The sequence below is a fragment of the Narcine bancroftii genome, chromosome 9 (assembly GCF_036971445.1).
Source record: "Narcine bancroftii isolate sNarBan1 chromosome 9, sNarBan1.hap1, whole genome shotgun sequence".
Classification (NCBI taxonomy): Eukaryota; Metazoa; Chordata; class Chondrichthyes; order Torpediniformes; family Narcinidae; genus Narcine; species Narcine bancroftii.
The window spans coordinates 64,215,583-64,237,600 of NC_091477.1; the positions used below are offsets into that span (position 1 = coordinate 64,215,583).

The 22,018-nt window shown below is 45.8% G+C and overlaps 1 protein-coding gene across 3 annotated transcripts in view; it reads right to left on the reverse strand.

Moving 5' to 3' along the window:
• Positions 1 to 22,018, reverse strand: part of kif1aa (kinesin family member 1Aa) — a 381,215-nt gene that overhangs the window by 80,895 nt on the left and 278,302 nt on the right. For all 3 annotated transcript variants that reach the window (XM_069899341.1, XM_069899340.1, XM_069899343.1), the window contains 4 exons: positions 14,162 to 14,280; positions 8,079 to 8,134; positions 2,522 to 2,630; positions 2,297 to 2,363 (listed from right to left, as the gene is read on the reverse strand). In XM_069899341.1, the coding sequence (XP_069755442.1) occupies positions 2,297 to 2,363; positions 2,522 to 2,630; positions 8,079 to 8,134; positions 14,162 to 14,280 (351 nt within the window). The remainder of the gene's footprint in view (positions 1 to 2,296; positions 2,364 to 2,521; positions 2,631 to 8,078; positions 8,135 to 14,161; positions 14,281 to 22,018) is intronic.

The window sequence follows — 22,018 nt, forward strand, 5'->3', positions numbered from 1 at the left end:
TCCCACCCCACCACCACCACTTTTTCCTACCCCCAGACTATCTTAGAGCAGGAAATAGGGGAACACAGGAACAAAATTCTTCTGACTTAGCAAAGGCCTTTCAATGCTCCACACTACTACAAAGAAGCTCAAGGAAGAGCAAGCAGCAAAATAAAAAGAAGTTGGCGTCGCGGTCAGTGCAGCACCTTTACAGCGCCAGCAATCAGGACCAAGGTTTGAATCCCACACTGTCTGTAAGGAGTTTGTACCCCATGTCTGCTGGGTTTCCCCGGGGGCTTCAGTTTCCTCCCACCATTTGAAACATACAGGGTTGCAGGTTAATTGGATGTAAATTGGGTGGCATTTGTGGAGGAAAAGGAGTGGGTGACATTTTGAGGTGAGACCTCATCTTCTGACTGGACAACAATGTGGCGGCATCTGGTCGATTAGGCACTTTCCGATAGTTAGCTATTCCAGACTTGTGTGGAACATCTCATTTAAAAAAAATAGATCTACAGCACAGTTACAGGCCCTTCTGGCCCATAAGCCTGTGCCGCCCAATGAACTTCAACCCTCGGTACCCAACTATGGGAAAGATATAATCAACTGGAAAGGGCACAGAAAAGATTCCCAAGAACTGGTGATATTAAATTTTGTGGAAAAGCTGGTTAGTCTGTAGGAGGCTGAGGGGAGAGCTAATTGGGGGTTATAAAGTCATGAGAGGCATGTATCTCCATTGCCTCTCATGCAAAACCATTGGCTTTTTCCCAAGGTAGGGTTTGAGGAAAAACCAGAGGGCATAGATTGGAGGGCAGAGAGAGAGGAAAGGTTTAAAAGCGATCTGAGAATTCCTCCAGAGGGAAAACCCATGCAGACACAAGGAGAATGTACAAACTCCTTACCGCAAGCGTATGATTCGAATGCCAGCCATGATCACAGGCGCTGTAATAGTGTTGCACTAACTGCTATGCCAACCATGTCGCCCGAATTCAGGGCTTTTCTCTTCTGGTATTTTATGATTTTATTGTTCCCTGCTACTTGCATTTCTCTCACACACATCTTCTGCTGTTCTGAACAACTTCTACTACTACTTTTATTGTTGCCTCTAGCCTGCCATTGACCTTCATTGCTCTCTTCCCCTTCCCCTGCAACTCTGACCTCTGATTTCCTGGTTCAGAAGGAAGCTCTCGTACATTTTCAACTACTGACTATGTCTTGCAGCATCTGTTGAAAAGTTAAGTAACCAATAGGGGATCCTTAAGCAAGGTTTATTGGCCATCAGCGACCTGATGTTTTGACGAGCCTTTATTGGTGTCACAGTGCATCAAACCAGGCCCTTCAGTTTTCCATGCTTATCAAGTTGCCCATTTAAGTTACCATACCATATAACCATAATAACCATTTACAGCACGGAAACAGGCCATGTCAGCCCTTCAAGTCTGTACCGGTTCACTTGACCAACTCCACTAGTTCCTCCGCAAACTCCTGAGGAAATAGAGGCTTTCTTCACGATGCCATTGGTGTGTTGGTTCCAGGAAAGATCTTCCGAGATAGTGACTCCCAAGAACCTACATTCTCCACCTCCATCTAAAGTTGCTTTTTTTTGACACTGCCTCATGTACTTCCCCTCCCACTGCAAGTATTTGCCCATATCCTTCAAACTCTTTACTAATCACAATTGACAGTTTCATAAAGTCATAGAGCACAGTGACAAGCCCTTTGGCCTAACTTATCCCATCAAGTTGTTCTCTCAAGCTTGTGCCCCTGTGTTTGCCCCTTACTGTTTGAAACACTTCCTCTCAATGAACTTGTTTAATTGTCTTTTCAAAATTACAATTGTCCTAATTTCTGCCAACTTCTCTGACAGCACAATCCATAGACCCACTGCCTGCCTTGTGAAGAAGGAATTCTCAGATCGCTTTTAAACTTTTCCTCTCTCTATGCCCTCTGGTTTTTCCTCAAACCCTACCCTGGGAAAAGCCAATGGTTATTTACCTGATGCATGCCTCTCATGACTTTATAACCCCCTATTAGCTCTCCCCTCAGCTTTTCCACACAATTTAATATCACCAGTTATTGGGAATCTTTTCAGTGCCCTTTCCAGCTTGATTATATCTTTCCCATAGTTGGGTGACCAGAACTAGGCATATGTGCCTTAACAACGTCTCATATGAATTCAGCCTGCAAACATGCCAAACGCCTTCTTCACTAAAATGAAGGGTTGCTGAAAGAAGGATGTGCATAAAAGAGTAATCTTATCACAGACACAGACAGAACACAATGGTTCAAACATTCATGACTGTTTATACAGCAGTACCTGGTGCAGTAAGAAAGTTCCATGACAAGGCATTCCACCTCTATGGTCCACCACAGCAGGAATATACCTGCACAAAGAAAAGGGAGATGTGTGTGTCCTCTCCTCTGCAATTTACTTCAATCAAACATTTATCCTTGTAAATCGGACACAATAAGTGGCTTTTACTGCCTGAACGAGGCCAACAAGAACTGGCCTCTGATGTTTGCAGTGGGTGATGGTACTTACTCTCCAGTCGCCTCCAACTCACAGATCTCGAAGAACACCAGCAGATCATACTTGCCCTGGCACTGGCCCGCAGTGGGACGACTCACGCTACTTAACTTGGTTGCTGGCACTGGAAGGATAATAATAACTTGTCAGAGCAATGGAAGCAGCCTCAATGTGAGTTCAGAGCTGGAAACTGATCTACTATCAGCTCCCAGAGACATCTACTCAAAAAGCTTCTGCTTTCTTAAGTGACCAAGTTGGTGCACAAAACATGAACCAATCTTCACTTTAATTTTCAAAATGCACTTTAGTGAATTCAGTTCTAACATTATGATGACATCCTCGTTCACCAAGGTGACATGAGCGAGTAATTTGGCAGTTGTCTTGGAATAAGGGAGAGTAAAATTCAGTGTATAAAATGATGAAAGTCATATAGACAAAGAACCTGCTTCCATTAGTAGGTTTAGAAATGAGGGAGATGGCTTTTTGATTGAAATAGAGATGAGGAAAATGCATTTCGATCCATGTGTCAGGGCATTGGAAATTCTCTGCTAGGAAGGGTGCTGGAGGTAGGACTGTCATATTTTAAAAGTACCTGATGGCTCCTTGAAGTAGCTGCAGGGCCAAGGCTGGTAGGTAGGATTTGACCTAAAATCTAGGGACATGAACATGTCGAGTTGAATGGGATGATGCGTGGCTTGGATGGCAACTTCCAAATGGAGGTGTTCCCCTGCTTTTGCCACCCTTGAGAGTGGTTGTGGATTTAGATGGTGCTGCCTAAGGCATTTGGAGAGCTGCTGCCATGCATCCTGTAGATAGTACAGGTACTGCCACCATGCGTCAGTTTCTGGGATAATCGGCCTGCACAAGAAGGCAGACTTGATAGCAGCTTAAATATTAGATTCACAGTGGTCTGAAAACTCCTGGCACACTAAACGTGACTGGAAAACAAAACCTCAATTCCTTTCAGGATAAAAAGGAAATAAAATATGCCATAATTAAGAGTAATGATCACATAGTACTGCATTAACCAGTCTCACCCACATTCAGACCTATTCCATCCTTCTAACATTCCATTAAAATTGTATGATTTTCTACAGAGAGGCCAACTAATCTCCATGCAGTTAACCATTTAATTAGTCTTTCAACAAAGCTAGAGACAACAGTGGGTTCTGAATTTTGCTTTTTGCTCATGAATCTGTCTTTCTTGGTCAGTGAACCAAAAACAAAATCCCAGTTATACATTCCTCCCTGATTAAAATGCAGATCTATGCATCTTATGATTTTCCTACATTCTCTTCTTAAAGCATGTCCTCCTCTTCCCAAGATTTTCTCACACGTTGGAAGATTCAATCACACCAAAAGCTGATCAGGATGGGTACTCTGGGCACTGACCTGGAACATCTTCCCATTCAAGTCACTAACAGCACTTGCTTTGCTGAATTAAAATTTCCAAGTAAAAATTGAACAAAAAGATAACTGTCGAGGCGTGATTGAATAACAGCAATGGACCAGGGGTGTGCAAGGTCCTACACGGTGCAATTCATTCTAAAGCTTTAGGAGTTGGCAGGAATTGGGTTTTCCAATGTGAATTTGGTGCCTTCTAATAATCACTTCACCTTTGCTCTCCATTGACAACAATCTGTGCCCACTTCTTTTAAAAAATGTTCCTTCACCTCATTACCAATTTGATTCAGTCCTTGAGAAAAATCATCGATCTTAGGCTCCTCAAGGCTTTTCAACTTCCAAATGTCAGTGAATCATAACTGGCACTGATAATCAGGCATGACAGTTATTTCAAAGTCACTTCTATTTTCAATTTAGTTGCACACTCTTGTCCACTGTTGTCTGTGACTGACTGAGACACAAGGTAACAGGATTAAAAAATGACACGCTGTGGTATCCTGCCGGAAGTGGCTTTGAATTGGGTACATCACCAGGGCTATGAGATGTGAGTGGAATAAACCAGGGATCAACATCTTACCCAAGCAGATAGGATGAGGGTTCCTCACAGTTAAGTATTTAGGGACACAGTAAAATGCTGCCTCAGAAAGGATGCAGAAATTTACAATTGGAGTTTCCATCAGAAAAAAAAAGCTTTTTTCTTAGGCAACTCCCAGGTCAAAGAACAGAATGGAGAGGAGGAAAGGAACCAATCATCACAGTTAACGTAGCCGACAGAGCGGTGTTATTACAGCGCCAGCAATCCGGGTTAAAATCCAGCGCTTTGTACCTTCTCCTCATGAGCTGAGTAGGCTTTCCCTGGGTGCTGTGGTTTCCTTCCACCCTCCAAAATGTACAGGCTATAGGTTAATTGGGTGAAATGAGGCTGCATGAGTTGCATCGGCTTCTATTGTGATGCAAATAAAATTTAAACTGTAATTTAAATTTAAAATAAGAAGAATGCTTAACCTGTTGGGAAAACTGGGAGAGTTCAGATTTTGGCCATTTCTTTCCATGTTCAGTCAGTATATTGGGGAAGGAAAGTGGCTTGAGTATATATGAAGCTGCAGTTCACATTTATAAAAGGCAGGAAGTGAACAAGGTGCCCAAATGTACATGGAGGGGATGATTCCTTAAACTGAATCCAAAAATCTGGTATCCAGTTGTTCAAAATCCCCAAAGCTCAATATTTAGCTCACTCCACAGTATCCATTGAATTCTGATCCATAACATGAGAGGGAGCTTCTTCACTCAGAGAGTGGTGGCTGAGTGGAATGACCCGGAAGAGGTGGTTGCAGCAGGGTCAATTTTGTCATTTAAGAGAAGGTTGGATGAGTGCATGGATGTGAGGGGTTCGGAGGGTTATGGACTGGAAGCAGGTAGGTGAGACTATTGGAGTTCTCTTAAATCGGTGCGGATTAGAGGGGCCGAGTTGGCCTGTTTGGATCAGAAGCACGGGGATAGATTTGCAGCTGGAACCAGGGTCCAGTGCGCCTGTACATGTCAGTTTGCTTTGACCTTAGGCAAGCTGAAACTCATTGGGTCCTGTTTCAAGTGCTTCCTTTAATCCTCCAGGATTCTTTACCACTCCTTTGAAACTCACTTGGTTCATTAGAAAATTTAATGCAGTGTGTATATAAAAAAAAGTAAATTAGAAGTGAGGTGGAGTAAAGAGAGTAATATCCAATAAACTGGGGAAATCTCCTGCTCACAGAAGGCGCAGTGGTTAGTGCAATGCCCTTACAGCAGCAGCGATTGGGACCAGACCTCAGTTCGAATCCCGTGCTGTCTGTCAGGAGTTTGCACATTCTCCCCGTGTCTGTGTGGGCTTTCTCTGGGGGCTCCAGTTTCCTCCCACCCTTCAAAAAAAAAGTACCCATGTGTAAGTTAATGGGATGTAAATTGGACGGCATGGACTTGTAGGACCAAATTGACCTGATATTCTGCTGTGCATCTTAATTTAAATTCTAAAAATGTCTGGAAATTCCTATAAATGCTGCATGATGAGTATTACTGTACTGCTTATGAGAAGCACCTGGTATAGAAGGTTTAGGAGAATAATTAATTGAATGTACAGAAACTTTTGCAGTTGAAATACCCAACCATACAGGGGATGAATGGGATGGGTGAAGTATCGAGTAAAACAGAGAGATAAGCAGGTTGAACTGTGCCATTACTCAAGGTGAATACTCCAATAGTCCAGGGATCACAAGATGAATTAGCCAATCACATGGGGAGTTGTAAGGGGCAAAATATCCATTCAAAGAGACTTCCAACAGGCATCTTTACTACGAACCATGTGTCTGGGCTTTCCTGACAGCACAGCCAGGGGAAGAGGGAAGGGGCAAAGGAGCACAATCCTCCTCCTCAGAGAGAATGGAGACAGCAACATTAGCAGCAGACACGGCGTGCATGGAGAGCGAGTCCAGGAATGGAAGGTTCAAACCATCAGGTATCAGGTGCTTAATCAAAACCAGCGCTTTCTCATTCTCTGTCAGGATTGTGATGGGAAGAGAAAACAACAGAAGTCATAACATTACACCAACACTCCTGAAAGTGTGTTCGTATTCCCACCCCTCCGTCCACTACCTCTTCCAAACCCAGCCTATAGCACAGACTTGTTGCAGCTCAGATTGGGCTGGAGAAAACCCAAGTGCCGTCCTGAAATGGTATCCAGCCTGGCCAAATGTTCACACATCTGTCTTCATCGATACAATGGCAGTGGGAAGTTTTAGTATCTTCAAGCTCCTGTGAGTTCACATATTGGATGGGCTCTTCCAGAGCCAGCCTTGAAAAGGTTTGGAATGTTATTGAATAATTATGTGAACTTCAACAGGAAGGTATACCAGTTGCACTGTGGTCTGGTTTGGAAATTTGAGAACGGAGAAAGAGGCAAACCTAGCGAAGTCCATCACAGACATCAACCTCCCATCAATCAAAGACATCTATGTGAGGTGCTGCCTCCAGAAGGCAGCCAACATCATAAAGGACCCCAGTCACCCTGGTCACAACCTCACCTTGCTACCATCTTTCAAACCATTCTGGGTTGGTGCCATTAACTGCATTTGGTGGATACCCTTCCTATTCATAAATCTGACCAAATGTCTTTTGAACAGCAAAATTATACCAACTTTCTTAGTTTCCCCTGAAAGCTAGTTGCAGACCTCTGAGTGAAAAAGTTGCCCCTTTTAAATCTCACCCCTTTTGCCTTAAAACTTTGTCCTCTAGTTCTCGAAATACCATCACCAGAAAACAAAAATTGGTGACAATTCACTTATCTGTGCCCCTCCTGCTTTGACATGACCAGTTCAGAGACTGATGGCAAGGAAATTGATGGTGTGGGGGTTCGGGCTGAAGGTCGCTGTCAAAGTAAAGAGGCTGGCAGCAGTGTGGGGGTGAGTGGAAGTTGATTGGAAGCCTTGATTGGGTCTGGAATCCAGCATGCCAACCATTGATTTTACAGAGAGAAAGTTGCCCTCTTTTGATCTTCCAGACATGCAGACCTTTGCATCATTACCACGAGGGTGCTTGATTCTTGCTCCAGTTCATTGGCTTCTTTTAGGCAAATGGACTGAGAGGCAAATGAACTGAGATCAGGTCATGCCCCAGTTGGGGCAGGACCTACACTTTCCTCTGCTGATTATCAATGGGTTTGTCAAAGGCACTGAAATTCAGCCCCTAATTTCAGCATGGGTTGGCGTAGCCTTTACAGCGTTAGTGCTCAGGACCAGAGCAGAGTTCGAATCCCATGCTGTCTGTAAGGAGTTTGTACGTTCTCCCCGTGTCTGCGTGGGTTTTACCTGGGGGCTTCAGTTTCCTCCCACGGTTCTAAACATACTGGGGCTGTAGGTTAATTGGGTCTAAATTGGGCAGCTCTGGCTCATCGGCCAAAATGGCCTGTTACTGTGCTGTATGTCTAAATTAAATTTAAAAATGAATACAAATTAAATTCATGAAAGCAAGAGGCCCACTGTCAGTTTTCAATGGGATAGTTGAGAAAACACATAACTGATAAAATTACTTGTAATTGGGTAAAAAAAATTCGTCAAAATGACACTTTTGTGCTGTTTGCTCTCTAATTTCTAATTGCATCACCAAATACATCAATAAAGCATGGATTTATTCACCTCACCTGGTTTAGACAAGGGCATCACACGAGGGAACTGTCGACGAGATGGTCTCAAGGGGCTGGGAACACAAAGGGAAGAAAACAGAGTAATAACCATGTTGAAAGCAAAGTGAAACTGTGTTTCCCATGAGCAGATCACAGGCTCCACTTCATCAGCATGCTACACCATCAATAGTTTATTCATCCTCTGTCTCCCTTTGCACAGTGAAAGTCACAATTTAGATGGTAAAATGCAGAATCTGACAAAATGCAGAGAATTTATTTCCCTAGGAATTGAGGGCCATCTCTGGGGACATGGCAATGAAATTTCTGTCAAAGGAACTGGAGAAGAGTTCCCTCTTTGGCTTGTTAAACCATTTGATATAGGAATGTGCCTGATTTGTGACTGTTCTCCCACTTGGGACCCCAATATTTAATACATCACCATATTAGCAACATCACCGACTAATGACTTGCTATTTGAACTGAATTTTTAGAAGAGAAAAATAAACCTACTCATTTCCGTGCTGTCGTTTCCTAACTTTCTTCCTCAAATGCCAGGCTCAATCTCTCAAGAATTTTGAACAATTTTAAATTCCAATGAACACGAACTTTGATTTACATGAAATTCAAGAATCATTCCAGTGATTCAGCAAATCTCGTTCACAGTCCAGAACCGGGCATGGTAGCTGAAGGCACTTCAAGGCATTGGAAAGTTCCCAGCAATGCTATGTACACAAACATCTCCAAATCACAGAAGGATAAGTGAGCCTGTTGTCTCCTCTATGTCCAAGGATTTGGCTCGAGGCTGAGGAGGTAAGAACAGGTTTTTCTAACTTTTACCTCTTTAATAGGCAATGGAATGAGCGGACACGACAGGGACGAGCACCTCTTGCAGAATGTAGATATTCAGGGAAGCCAAAATAATCTCTGATGACCATCTGCAAGGAGTGCATGCAATTGCAGCTCCTTAGAGATTGTGTCAGGGAATTGGAGAATAAACTCCAGATTATTTGGGCTTGAGCCCTTCATCAAGGGATGAAAAAATGTCAGCATGCACCCCAACAAAATGGTAGGAGGGGGAGGGGTGAGGAAGGAGTACGGTTCCAAAAGGAGCAGGAGGTAATAGGAAGATAAGTGAGCAGAGGAAGGAGGGATGGCTCTGTATTGGACAGGGAAGGGGGTAGAGAGCTGGAGGAAAGAAGATAGAGGGAGAATTGAGAGTAGATAAGCAGAAAAAGGGGAAATCAATGTTAATGCCATCTGGTTGGAGAGAGCCCAGTCGAAAATCAAGTGTGGTTTCTCCAATTTACAGGTGGTCTTGGTGGGATAGTACGAGACCTAGGACAGACATTTCAGCATGGGAGTGGGGCATGGAATTGAAATGGTCGGCCACTGGGAAATCCCTGTCACCGATGCAGACAGAGCAAAGGTGTTCAGCAAAGCGATCTCCAAGTCTGCATCCAGTCTCTCCGATGTAGAGAAGGTCCCAAACGGTGCACCGGATGTAGTAGGCAACTATCATGGATCCAAAAATGAAGTATTGCTTCACTTTAAAGGACTGTTTAGGGCCCCAGACTGTGGTGAGTGAGGAGGTGTGAATGTAAATGTGGCATTCCTGCAGCCACAGGGAAGAGATGAGTGGACAAGGGAGTCACAGAGGGAGTAGTCCCTATAGAAAGCGGAGAGGGGAAGATGTGTCTAGTTGTGGGGTCCTATTGGAGGTGGTGGAAATTATGGATGATTATGTCTTGGATGCAGAAGCCTGTGGGTGGTAGCTGAGGAAAGGGGGATTCTGTGTTTGTTATATCTGGGGGGCAGAGGGGGCCTGGAGGGGGCCTGGGTAGATGAACAGGAAATGGAGGAGATGTGGGTAAGGGCTGAGTTGACGGTGGTGGAGGGAAAGCCACATTTATGGAGGAAGGCAGACATTTCAGAAGATCTGGACTGGAAGACCTCATCTTGGGAACAGATGCAATGGAGACGGAGAAAGTGAGAGAAGGCGATGGAATCCTGGCAGGGAACAGGGTGTGCGGAAATGTAGTCGCGATAAGTTGTGGGTGTTAGTGGGTTTGTAAAATACTTCTATGGAATGCTTGTCTTCCAAGACAGAGAGATCTAGAAAGGGGAAAGTATTGTTGGAGATGGACCAGTTGAGTTTGAGATTGGGGTGGAATTTGGCAGTGAAGTGAATGAATTTGATGGATGCATGAGGCACACTGATGCAGTCATCAATACAATGGAGGAAGAGTTGAGGTGTCTTGCCTTTGTAGACTTGTAGCATGGATTGCTCCACAAAGCCCACAAGCAGGCAGGCGTAGCTGGGACCCACACAGGGACTCATGGCCACTCCTTTAATTTAGGAATGTGGGATCAGTCAAAGGAGAAGTTATCAAGAATGAGAACAAGTTCTGCCAGGCAGAGATGGGTAGTGGTGGAGAGGGACTGGTTGGGTCTTTTGACAAGAAAGAAACCAAGGGCTTTGAGACCTTCAGTATGGGGGATGTAAGTGTAAAGCAATTGGACTCATCTTTCCCTTTCCTTCTCTCTCCCCCTTCCATAGGGTTCACTCCCTTCGTGACTCCCTTGTCCACTCATCCCTCCCCACCAATTGCCCACACCTCCTTCTTCACCACCATTTGGGGCCCCAAACAGTCCTTTTAAGTGAAGAAACACTTCACTTGTGTATCCACGGGAGTCATCTACTGCATCAGGTGATCCCTTTCTGACCTTCTGAGGAGATGGTGCAGGGAGTAGGGTTTTAAGTTCTTGGATCATTGGAAACTGTACAATTGGGATGGGTTGCATGTCAATTCGAGGAGAACCAATATCCTGGCAGGAAGATTTGTTAATGCTGTTGTGAAGAGGGTAGGGATAGCTGGCAGAGAGTTGTGTGGTAGAAAAGATAGGGCAAAATTAAAAAATACCACTGGGATGTGGACAACAAATTATAACAGCAAATAGAGAAGGCATGTTAGAAGGGCAGTTATGTTAATCATGGGGGATTTTAGCATGCAAGCATATTTTGGAAAACCAGGTTGGGTCTATATCGCAGGAGAGAAAATTTGTTGAATGACTACAAGTTGGCTTTTTAGAGTTTCCGGATGAATCTACAAGGGGATCGGCTGTATTGGAATGGGTGTTGTGCAATGCACAAGAGGTGAATAGAATATTTAGACCAGGAGTCGGCAAAGTGGTCTATATTGACCCCTGGGTGTCAACGGGACTATCCAAGGGGTCGATAAATGTCTAGGCTATAGAAAAACGTATCATTGGTAATATTTATTTATTTTACATGCATGGGGGTCGATGAGAGATCAAGGATTCCATGAAGAGATTGATGGTTTAAAAAGTTTGCCGACTCCTGGTTTAGAGTAAAGGAACCATGACAATACGATCAAATTCAACCAAGGAGAAACTAAAGTTAGATTAGTTGGTATTAGAGTGGAAGCATTTCGGCATGGGAGAGGAAATGGCCAAAGTAAATAGGAAGGAGGCATTGGTAAGGAAGATAGCAGACCAATAATGGATGGGGTTTCTGCAAGAAACGAGGAAGATGAAAGACAAATATAGAACAAATAAGAGGAAATATTCAAATAAAAAAATGTCACAACTCTTGTTGTCGAGGAAAGTCAAAGCCAATGTAAAAGTAAAAGAGAGGGGGTTCAAGGAAGCAAAAATTAGTGGGAAGATAGAACACTGGGAAGTTCTTAAAAACTCACTGAAGGACATTATAAAACATAAGGAGGGAAAAGATGAAGTATGAATGTAAGCTGGTAAATAATATCAAAGAGAATACAAAAAGCTTCAAGTACATAAAGAGTAAAAAGAAAAGTGTAGAAATAGGACCACTCAAAAATGATGTAGGAGAAATAATGGGAGATACAGAGATGGCGAAGGAACTAAATGAGTATTTTGTGTCAATCTTCACTGTTGAAGGCATTAGCAGTGTGCAACATATCGAAAGGTATCAGGGAAGGGAAGTAAGGGCAGTTACTATTTCAAGGGAGAAGGTTTTCAGAAAGCTGAATGGTCTAAGGATGGATAAGTCTCCTGGACCAGATGGATTGCATCTGAGGTAGCGGTAGAGATTGTGGAGGCATTAGTCATGATCTTTCAGGAAACAATAGATTCTGGCATGATCCCGGAGGACTATAATCGCAAATGTCCCTCCACTATTCGAGGGAGGCAACAGAAAGGAAATTATAGACTGGTTAGCCTGACGTCAGTGGTTGGGAAGATGTTTCAGTCAAGGATTGTCAAGGATGAGGTCACGGATACTTGGAGGCACGTGACAGGATAGGCATGGTAGCATGGATTTCTTGAGGGAAAATCTAGCTTGACAAATCTATTAGAAATCTTTGCAGAAGTAACAAGCTGTGGATGTTGTGCATTTAGATTTTCAAATGGCCTTTGACAAGGTTCTGCAAATGAAGCTATTTAACAAAATAAAAGCAGTGGTGTAACAGTAAACATACATGTATGGGTAGAGCACTGGTTAATTGACAGGAAGCATTGAATAGGAATACATGGATCATATTCTGGTTGGCTGCCAGTTGCTACATGTGTTCCACACGGATCAGTGTTGGGGCTGCTTCTTTTTTTGTCATATATTAATAATTTGGATTATGGAATGAACAGCCTTGTGGCCAAGTTTGCAGACAATACAAAGGTAGGTGAAGGAGCAGGTTGTTTTGAGGAAACAGAGAAGCTGCAGAAGGACTTAGTCAGATTAAGAGGATGGGCAGAGAAGTGGCAAATGAAATATAATGTCAGAAAGTGGTGGTCGTGTATTTTGGTAGAAAAAAATAAATGGGAGGATTATTTTCCAAATGGGGAGAAAATTGAAAATACCCAGATGCAAAGGGACCTGGGAGTCCTCGTGCAAGATCGCCTGAAGGTAAACTTGCAGGTTGAGACAGTGGTGAAGAAGGTAAATGCAATGCTGGTGTTCATTTCAAGAGGAATAGAATATAAGAGCTGGGATATGATGTTGAGGCTTTATAAGGCCTTGGTGAGACCTCACTTGGAGTATTGTGACTCCTTATTTAAAAAAAGCATGTGCTGACATTGGAGGTTTACCAGGATGATTCCAGGGATGAAAGGGTTATCATATGAGGAGCATTTGACAGCTCTTGGTCTGCACTCATTTGAATTTAGGAGAATGAGGGGGAATCTCATCTCATTGATTGTTGAAAGATGCAGACAGATTAGATGTAGAAAGATTGTTTCATATGATGGGAGAGTTTAGGACAAGAGGGCACAACTTTAGAATTGAAGGGCGTTTGCTTAGAACAGAGATGTGGAGGACTTTCTTCAACATAGGGTGGTAAATCTGTGGAATTAGTTGCCACAGGCAGTTATGGAGGTCAAGTCATTGGGTGTATTTAAGGCAGAGATTAATGTGTTCTTGGTTAGCCAGTGCATCAACGGTTATAGGGACAGAGCTGGAGAGTGGGGCTAAGTGGTAAAATGGATCAGCTCATGATTAAATGGCAGGGCAGACTTGATGGGCTGAATAGCCTATTTCCACTCCTATGTCTTATGGCTTTGAGATCTCCAGCACATAGGCCCTAGTTTAACTCAGTTAGCTATGTTACACAGGTGATGTCATTCAGAAGCCTGATAGCAGTTTAGACTGAAATCAACACATTATTCTGATCCATGTGATAGGAAGTGATTACCAGATCAAGGAAAAGATTGAAGGCTATTCTTAAAACCCCCTACGCAATATCCCCATTGATGCCCAGGTTTCTCTTGTCCATGAAGACTCAAATTTAAGGAAGATCTTCAATGTTACAGTGTTTGGCCTCTGTGAAGTGCCTGGGCGAGGAATATCACTGTGATAAATTTTGGGTGTCAAATCACTCTCCAAGTACAGTCATGTGTGAAGTAACCCTCTCCGTCCTTCACATTGATGCTCTTTAGCTGTCAGGTATTTGCATTTCCATGTATGATGCGAAGACTATCCACGGTTTGCCTTATTCTGGATCTTCCCCATCCACTACAACACAAAGACAACTAAAGATGGGTGCACAACTTCTAATACAAGAAAGAGCGAGAATTTTATAAGTTTGGAGTGAAAAACACAAAGCAGGAGGGATTACCTGATGAGGTCCTTGCAGAGTGGTGGGAATGGGTGCTGTTGGTAGTGTCCAAATACCTCAAAGACAATTGGTTGGGTTTTGATGTACTCGATGAAGGATTTGGTCACCTCCACTGCAATCTGTAAAAAGAATAAATCCTACCATTATATTTTCAAGATTAAAAAAAATGTTTCCTGACTGTATCAGCTATTAACAGGATGGACACTGGTTGCTGCCAGGACGTGCACAGGTATTGGACCTGGAGTAATCTGGTTTACCTGCGAAGCCAACTCACCCTCAATTCTCTCAAACCCCAGTTGTTCCTGCACCCATCTCTCAAACACCCGGCTTGCTTCAAAAATACGTCTCAAAATTCTCGACCAGTTCTGCCCTCTGACTCCTGTCCTTACAATTCCTCATCTCCCCCAGAAATTTGTCATCAGATCAATATTCCTGGGCCAAGTTGTTGGGTGCAGCTGGCCAATAGTATGTGTACCAAGCATCTGCCCCACAAACACACCTTTCAGAGTGTGGAGCAACTAGGCTTTGATTATACCTAGTCTGGCACATACCAGGGGATCGGGAGGGGATGGGGTGGGTTGAAAGTTCAGAGAAGGGCTGGGTGGATATATTGTTTGTGGTGCAGCATTCCAAAGGAGTTGCACATCAGGGCTCAGTGAAAAGTGAGAGTGAGTGAGTGAGCAGTGAATGAATGTGTTAGCTAAGAAGGTGATCATCTTCTGGTGGGAGAAGGGTTGGTGGGAGGGACTTAGATCTCAAGGAAAGGAGGTAAATAATAGCTCTATGTAAATCAGGTTGCCAAAACTACTGTGGAACCTACTCACATTGGGGTCCCTTAAATTCCATGGTTGCAGAGAATGAATTTAGAAGCTAATGAGTTGTTCAAATTTAACGAAACAAAAAAAAAGATGCATCACAGAAAGAATGTGCCAACTTGGGACCCACATTCTCAGAAGCACGGGGCATGGGTGTGGTATTGAATAATCACGTCACATCTGGATCCACAAGAGGATGCTGCTGCAACAGGTTTCGACACTCTGACCATTCAAGGGTTCGAGTTTAATGTATGTGTTTTCTAGATTAAAATTGAATGACAAAGTTTTTGAGCATGAAGCTATCAACCTAACTTCGTCCCATTTGCCTGCATTCAGCCCACCTCTCTAAACCATGTAGGTGCCAAAATGTCTTTTCAATGTTCTTAATTGTACCTGCCGCCACCACTTCTTCTGGCAGCTTGTTCCATGTACCTATCACTCTCTCGATGAAATTCTTGTTCTTTATATTCCCTTTAAATCTTTCCACTCTCTCCTTAAACCAAATGCCTTCTAGTTTTAGATTTCCCTTTCACTTCGAAAAACACTATCACCCTATCTACGCACCTCCTGATCTTCAGCCTTCTTCACTCTCCAGAATGAACAGGCCCAGTCTATCCAGTCTCACATAATAACTCAAGTCCTCGAGTCCTGGTAACATCTTTGTGCATCCTCTTAAGCTTAATCAAATCCATCCTCGATTACAGTGACTGGAACTACTACGCATAATACTGGAGGAGCTGTCTCACCAATGATGGGCCTATTCTATCAGCCCCAAAGAGTCAATGGGAATTGGAAGAGAGATGTGCAAGGAAATTGCAGATTTGAAAAATAGCTGTTGGAATAATAGGGAACATTTTAACTTCCTGTATATTGGCAGGACAACCAAGGTACAAAGGGTCTGGATGGAGGGGAATTTGCTCTGTGCGTCCAAGACAGCTTCCTCAACCAATATATTGAGGGCCTAACAAGAGAAGGGGCAACAATGGACCTCCTCTTGGAGAAATTATGGAGATAAACGGGACTGGCCTGTGTTAACGTCCTAAATTGGAGCAAGGCTGGCTTTGGAGGAATTAGGCAGGAACTTGCAGAGTTTGATTGAGGGTCAGAGGAAGGATGGAAAATGGAATGTTTTCAATGGTGAGTGAGCAAGAGTTCAAGCACTGCATGTTTCTGTCGGGATGAAAGGCAACACTGAAAATTTTTTGCCCTCCTAAAAAGAGATGAGGTGGAGGATAAAGGAGAATCCTGAGAAAAAATGGTAGTGAGGGAGGGATAATGGTCCCATGAAAGGTCATCAAGCCTGTCTTTGTGTGGAGACACAGCAGATGGGTGGGATTTTGAATTAATTCTTCTGATCTCTGTCAACATCGAGTCCACGCTGCTGAAGATCCAGCTGCGCTGGGTGGGTCACGTCTCCAGAATGGAGGACCATCACCTTCCCAAGATCGTGTTATATGGCGAGCTCTCCACTGGCCACCGTGACAGAGGTGCACCAAAGAAAAGGTACAAGGACTGCCTAAAGAAATCTCTTGGTGCCTGCCACATTGACGACCGCCAGTGGGCTGATATCGCCTCAAACCGTGCATCTTGGCGCCTCACAGTTTGGCGGGCAGCAACCTCCTTTGAAGAAGACCGCAGAGCCCACCTCACTGACAAAAGGCAAAGGAGGAAAAACCCAACACCCAACCCCAACCCACCAATTTTCCCCTGCAGCCGCTGCAACCGTGTCTGCCTGTCCCGCATCGGACTTGTCAGCCACAAACGAGCCTGCAGCTGACATGGACTTTTACCCACTCCATAAATCTTCGTCCGCGAAGCTAAGCCAAAGAAAAAAAAACAGGTGCACTGTAGAAAGTGCACGGACTAGTTGGATCACAGCCTGGTTTGGTAGTACAAGTGCCCAGAAGCACAGAAGGCTGTTGGAGGTAGCAAACACAGACAGGTCCATGACAGGCTCTTGACCTCCCATCCATTGCAGACATCTATGTGAGGCGTTGTCTCAAGCAAGCAACCAACAACATAAAGGAGCCCCCATCTCCCAACTCACAACCTCTTCCCACTGCTCCTTTTGGCCAGGTGCAGAAGCCTGAAAACCAGCACCTCTACATTTAAAAAACAGTTTCTTTCCAACCAATTGTCAAACACTTGAACCTTCACTGGTTACATTAATCATGGACAGTGAGCACTCCTACAAGTCACTTTTTTGCATTGAGATTAGAGTGAATATTTATTATCTATTGAATGTGTTTATAGTCTCAATTAGTCTTGTATTTTCCTTGGTCCCAGCAGAGCTTGAAAAACTACATGAGTTTTTCAAGCTCTGCTGGGACTAAAGAAAGCTGCCTCAGGACCTTCGTGATGCCATAATTATCACCCTGTACAAAAACAAAGGCGAGAAATCAGACTGCTCAAACTATAGGGGAATCACTCTGCTCTCCATTGCAGGCAAAATCTTCGCTAGGATTCTCCTAAATAGAATAATACCGAGTGTCGCCGAGAATGTTCTCCCAGAATCACAGTGCGGCTTTCGCGCAAACAAAGGAACTACTGGCATGGTCTTTGCCCTCAGACAGCTCCAAGAAAAGTGCAGAGAACAAAACAAAGGACTCTACATCACCTTTGTTGACTTCACCAAAGCCTTCGACACCGTGAGCAGGAAAGGGCTTTGGCAAATACTAGAGCGCCTCGGATGCCCCCCAAAGTTCCTCAACATGGTTATTCAACTGCATGAAAACGGGTCAGATACAGCAATGAGCTCTCGGAACCCTTCTCCATTAACAATGGCATGAAGCAAGGCTACATTCTTGCACCAACCCTCTTTTCAATCTTCTTCAGCATGATGCTGAAACAAGCCATGAAAGTCCTCAACAATGAAGACGATGTTTACATCCGGTACCATGCGGATGGCAGTCTCTTCAATCTGAAGCGCCTGCAAGCTCACACCAAGACACAAGAGCAACTTGTCCATGAACTACTCTTTGCAGACGATGCCGCTTTAGTTGCCCATTCAGAGTTAGCTCTTCAGCGCTTGACGTCCTGTTTTGCGGAAACTGCTAAAATGTTTGGCCTGAAGAAAACTGAGGTCCTCCATCAGCCAGCTCCCCACCATGACTACCAGCCCCCCCTGGAAGTCAGCCTGAAGAAAACTGAGGTCCTCCATCAGCCAGTTCCCCAACATGACTACCAGCCCCCCCACATCTCCATCGGGCACACAAAACTCAAAACGGTCAACCAGTTTACCTATCTCGGCTGCACCATTTCATCGGATGCAAGGATCGACAATGAGATAGAGAACAGACTTGCCAAGGTAAATAGCGCCTTTGGAAGACTACACAAAAGAGTCTGGAAAAACAACCAACTGAAAAACGTCACAAAGATTAGCGTATACAGAGCCGTTGTCATACCCACACTCCAGTTCGGCTCCGAATCATGGGTCCTCTACCGGCATCACCTACGGCTCCTAGAACGCTTCCACCAGCATTGTCTCCGCTCCATTCTCAACATTCATTGGAGCGACTTCATCTCCAACATCGAAGTACTCGAGATGGCAGAGGCCGACAGCATCGAATCCACGCTGCTGAAGATCCAAGTGCGCTGGGTAGGTCACGTCTCCAGAATGGAGGACCATCGCCTTCCCAAGATCGTGTTATATGGCGAGCTCTCCACTGGCCACCGTGACAGAGAAGAGTTACAAGGACTGCCTAAAGAAATCTCTTGGTGCCTGCCACATTGACCACCGCCAGTGGGCTGATATCGCCTCAAACCGTGCATCTTGGCGCCTCACAGTTCGGCAGGCAGCAACCTCCTTTGAAGAAGACCGTAGAGCCCACCTCACTGTCAAAAGACAAAGGAGGAAAAACCCAACACCCAACCCCAACCAACCGATTTTCCCTTGCAACCGCTGCAACCGTGTCTGCCTGTCCCGCATCGGACTTGTCAGCCACAAACGAGCCTGCAGCTGACGTGGACATTACCCCTCCATAAATCTTCGTCCGCGAAGCCAAGCCAAAGAAGAAGAGAAGAAGTCTTGTATTATACAATTTCTATTTAAATGTTTGTTCAGCTTCAGCTAATAAGGATTTTGGGCATAAGTGCATTATATAATGTGTATGACAATAAAGATTTATTTTCATTAGATATACAGCATGATAACAGGCCCTTTTGGCTCACGAGCCAATGTCACCCAATTAACCTACAACCCCAGTATGATTTGAAGGGTGGGTGGAAACCCACTCAGACATGGGGAGAACGTACAAACTCCTTACAAACAGTACAGGATTCTAATCCTGGTCTGGATCACTGGCGCTGTAACAGCACCATGCTAACCACTACACCTACTGGGCCGCATTACCATCACTCTTTACTGTGGAGGAGATCATGGAAACCAAGAATTGGAGGAAACAAATGGTGAGGTGTTGAACCAGGGAGAGGTCTCAGCCATCTTGGAGCGTATTAACGTGGATAACCCCGGTGTCTGATAAAGTGCATCCTCGCACATTGTGGGAAGTTGGGGAAGAAACTGTAAGGATCTTTTATAATTACATAGTAACAGGCACATTTGGTCCACAAGCCCACAATGCCCAAGGCCAATTAACCTACTGATCCTGGAGCACCCGGAGGAAACCCACAGGGTTATGAGGAAAACATTCAAACTCCTTACTGACAGTGGCAAATTCAAACTGGGTCGCTGACACAGTAAAAGTGTTGTGCCGCCCTCGCTGAGGCCTCAGGTGAAATGCCGGACGACTGGAAGTGTGGCCAATGTTGTGGTGTATAGAGAGGGCAGCAAGGACAAACCAGGTCACTTGACATCGGTGATTGGAAATTTGCTGGAGTGGATTCTGAGGGACAGTATCTGTTAGCATTTCTTTAGTCAGGTAGTCAGCTTGAAGTTGAGAGAGGCAGCTTTTTGCTGATGGATGTTGCGGGCGGAGCAGTGGACATTATATAAATGGACTTTATTTTTTAAATTTTATTTCCAACATGGTAAAAGCCAAATTCCAACCACTGAAATGTGTGTCGCTCAATTACACCCAAATTAACCAACAATGTTTAGGAGGGTGGGAGGGTGAGAGGAAACCTGAGCTTCTGGAGGAAACCAATGCAGACACACAGGGATTGTTGACTCCTTTCAGACAGTGCTAGATATGAACCTGGGTGACGGGAGCTGTAATAGCTCCGCACTAACCACTACGCTAACTGTGCCAACCTATGACAAGGTTTAGACCAGAAAGTTAAATCACAAGGTGAGTTGGCCTGTTGTGTTCAAAATTGGCTTCATGGAAGGAGGAAGAGGGTAGTTGTGGAAGGATGTTTATCTGACTGAAGGCCTGTAACCAGTGGTTTGCTGCAGGGGTCAGAACTGGGTCCATTGTTGTTTGTCCCTCTTTATTAAAGATTTAAATTGCAATATAGTTAACTTATTAGTTAGTATATAGATGACTCCAATATTGGTGGTGTGGTGCACAGTGAAGAGATAGCTAAGTTTACAACAGGATCCAGATCAGTTGGGAAGATAACCTTCTTCACTGTCCACCATTTGACAAATTTTGGTGTATTCCACAAATTTTCTAATAATATCATCTACATTCTTACCCTTAGACAAACAACAAGTGATCCAGCACCGATTCCTGTGCATTTTCAGATCACAGACCTTCAATCGAAAAACCAACCCTCCACGACTTCCTTTGCACACAGCTTGGGAATGTGGTATTCAGCAAACAACATCAGCACATCTCAACAGTTTGGCAAAAAGAGTAATATATATCAAGCATAATTCTTTATTAAATGCATATTTCATAGCTATAGAATGACAGCCTAGTACAAACCCTTTGTCCTACAATGTTATGCTGACCTATAAAAACCAAGTCACTAATCAATCTAACCCCTACCTGCCTCACACCCCATAACCCTTTACTTTACTTACATCTATGTGTCATTCTCAGACTTATCCTGGTGGCCTTCTCCTATGCAGGTTTCTTACCCGGGCTGGAGCGGCCTGCCTCCCCTCCTAGGTCGGTCCATACTGCCCGGACCGGGGCCGAGGCCGCCGCAGCTCACCCTGTGCCTGGACTGGGGCCGCCGCCTCCCACTCTCTGCCCGGATCGGGGCCTCCCCCTGCCCCACTCGACCGAGGCCGGGGCCGCCGTCTCCCCCTTGCTCCTGCCCGGATCGAGGCCGCCGCCGTCTACCCTTCACCCGGACCGGGGCCGGGGCCGCTGCTGCTCTCCCTGTGCCTGCACTGGGGCCGCCGCCTCCCACTCCCTGTCCGGACCGGGGCCTCCGCCTGCCTCACTCGACCGAGGCCGGGGCCGCCGTCTCCCCCTTGTTCCTGCCCGGATCGAGGCCGCCGCCGTCTACCCTTCGCCCGGACCGGGGCCGGGGCCGCTGCTGCTCTCCCTGTGCCTGGACTGGGGCCGCCGCCTCCCACTCCCTGTCCGGACCGGGGCCTCTGCCTGCCTCACTCGACCGAGGCCGGGGCCGCCGTCTCCCCCTTGCTCCTGCCCGAATCGGGGCCGCCGCCGTCTACCCTTCGCCCGGACCGGGGCCGGGGCCGCTGCTGCTCTCCCTGTGCCCGGACTGGGGCCGCCGTCTCCCCCTTGCTCCTGCCCGTATCGGGGCCGCCGCCGTCTACCCTTCACCCGGACCGGGGCCGGGGCCGCTGCTGCTCTCCCTGTGCCTGCACTGGGGCCGCCGCCTCCCACTCCCTGTCCGGACCGGGGCCTCCGCCTGCCTCACTCGACCGAGGCCGGGGCCGCCGTCTCCCCCTTGTTCCTGCCCGGATCGAGGCCGCCGCCGTCTACCCTTCGCCCGGACCGGGGCCGGGGCCGCTGCTGCTCTCCCTGTGCCTGGACTGGGGCCGCCGCCTCCCACTCCCTGTCCGGACCGGGGCCTCTGCCTGCCTCACTCGACCGAGGCCGGGGCCGCCGTCTCCCCCTTGCTCCTGCCCGAATCGGGGCCGCCGCCGTCTACCCTTCGCCCGGACCGGGGCCGGGGCCGCTGCTGCTCTCCCTGTGCCCGGACTGGGGCCGCCGTCTCCCCC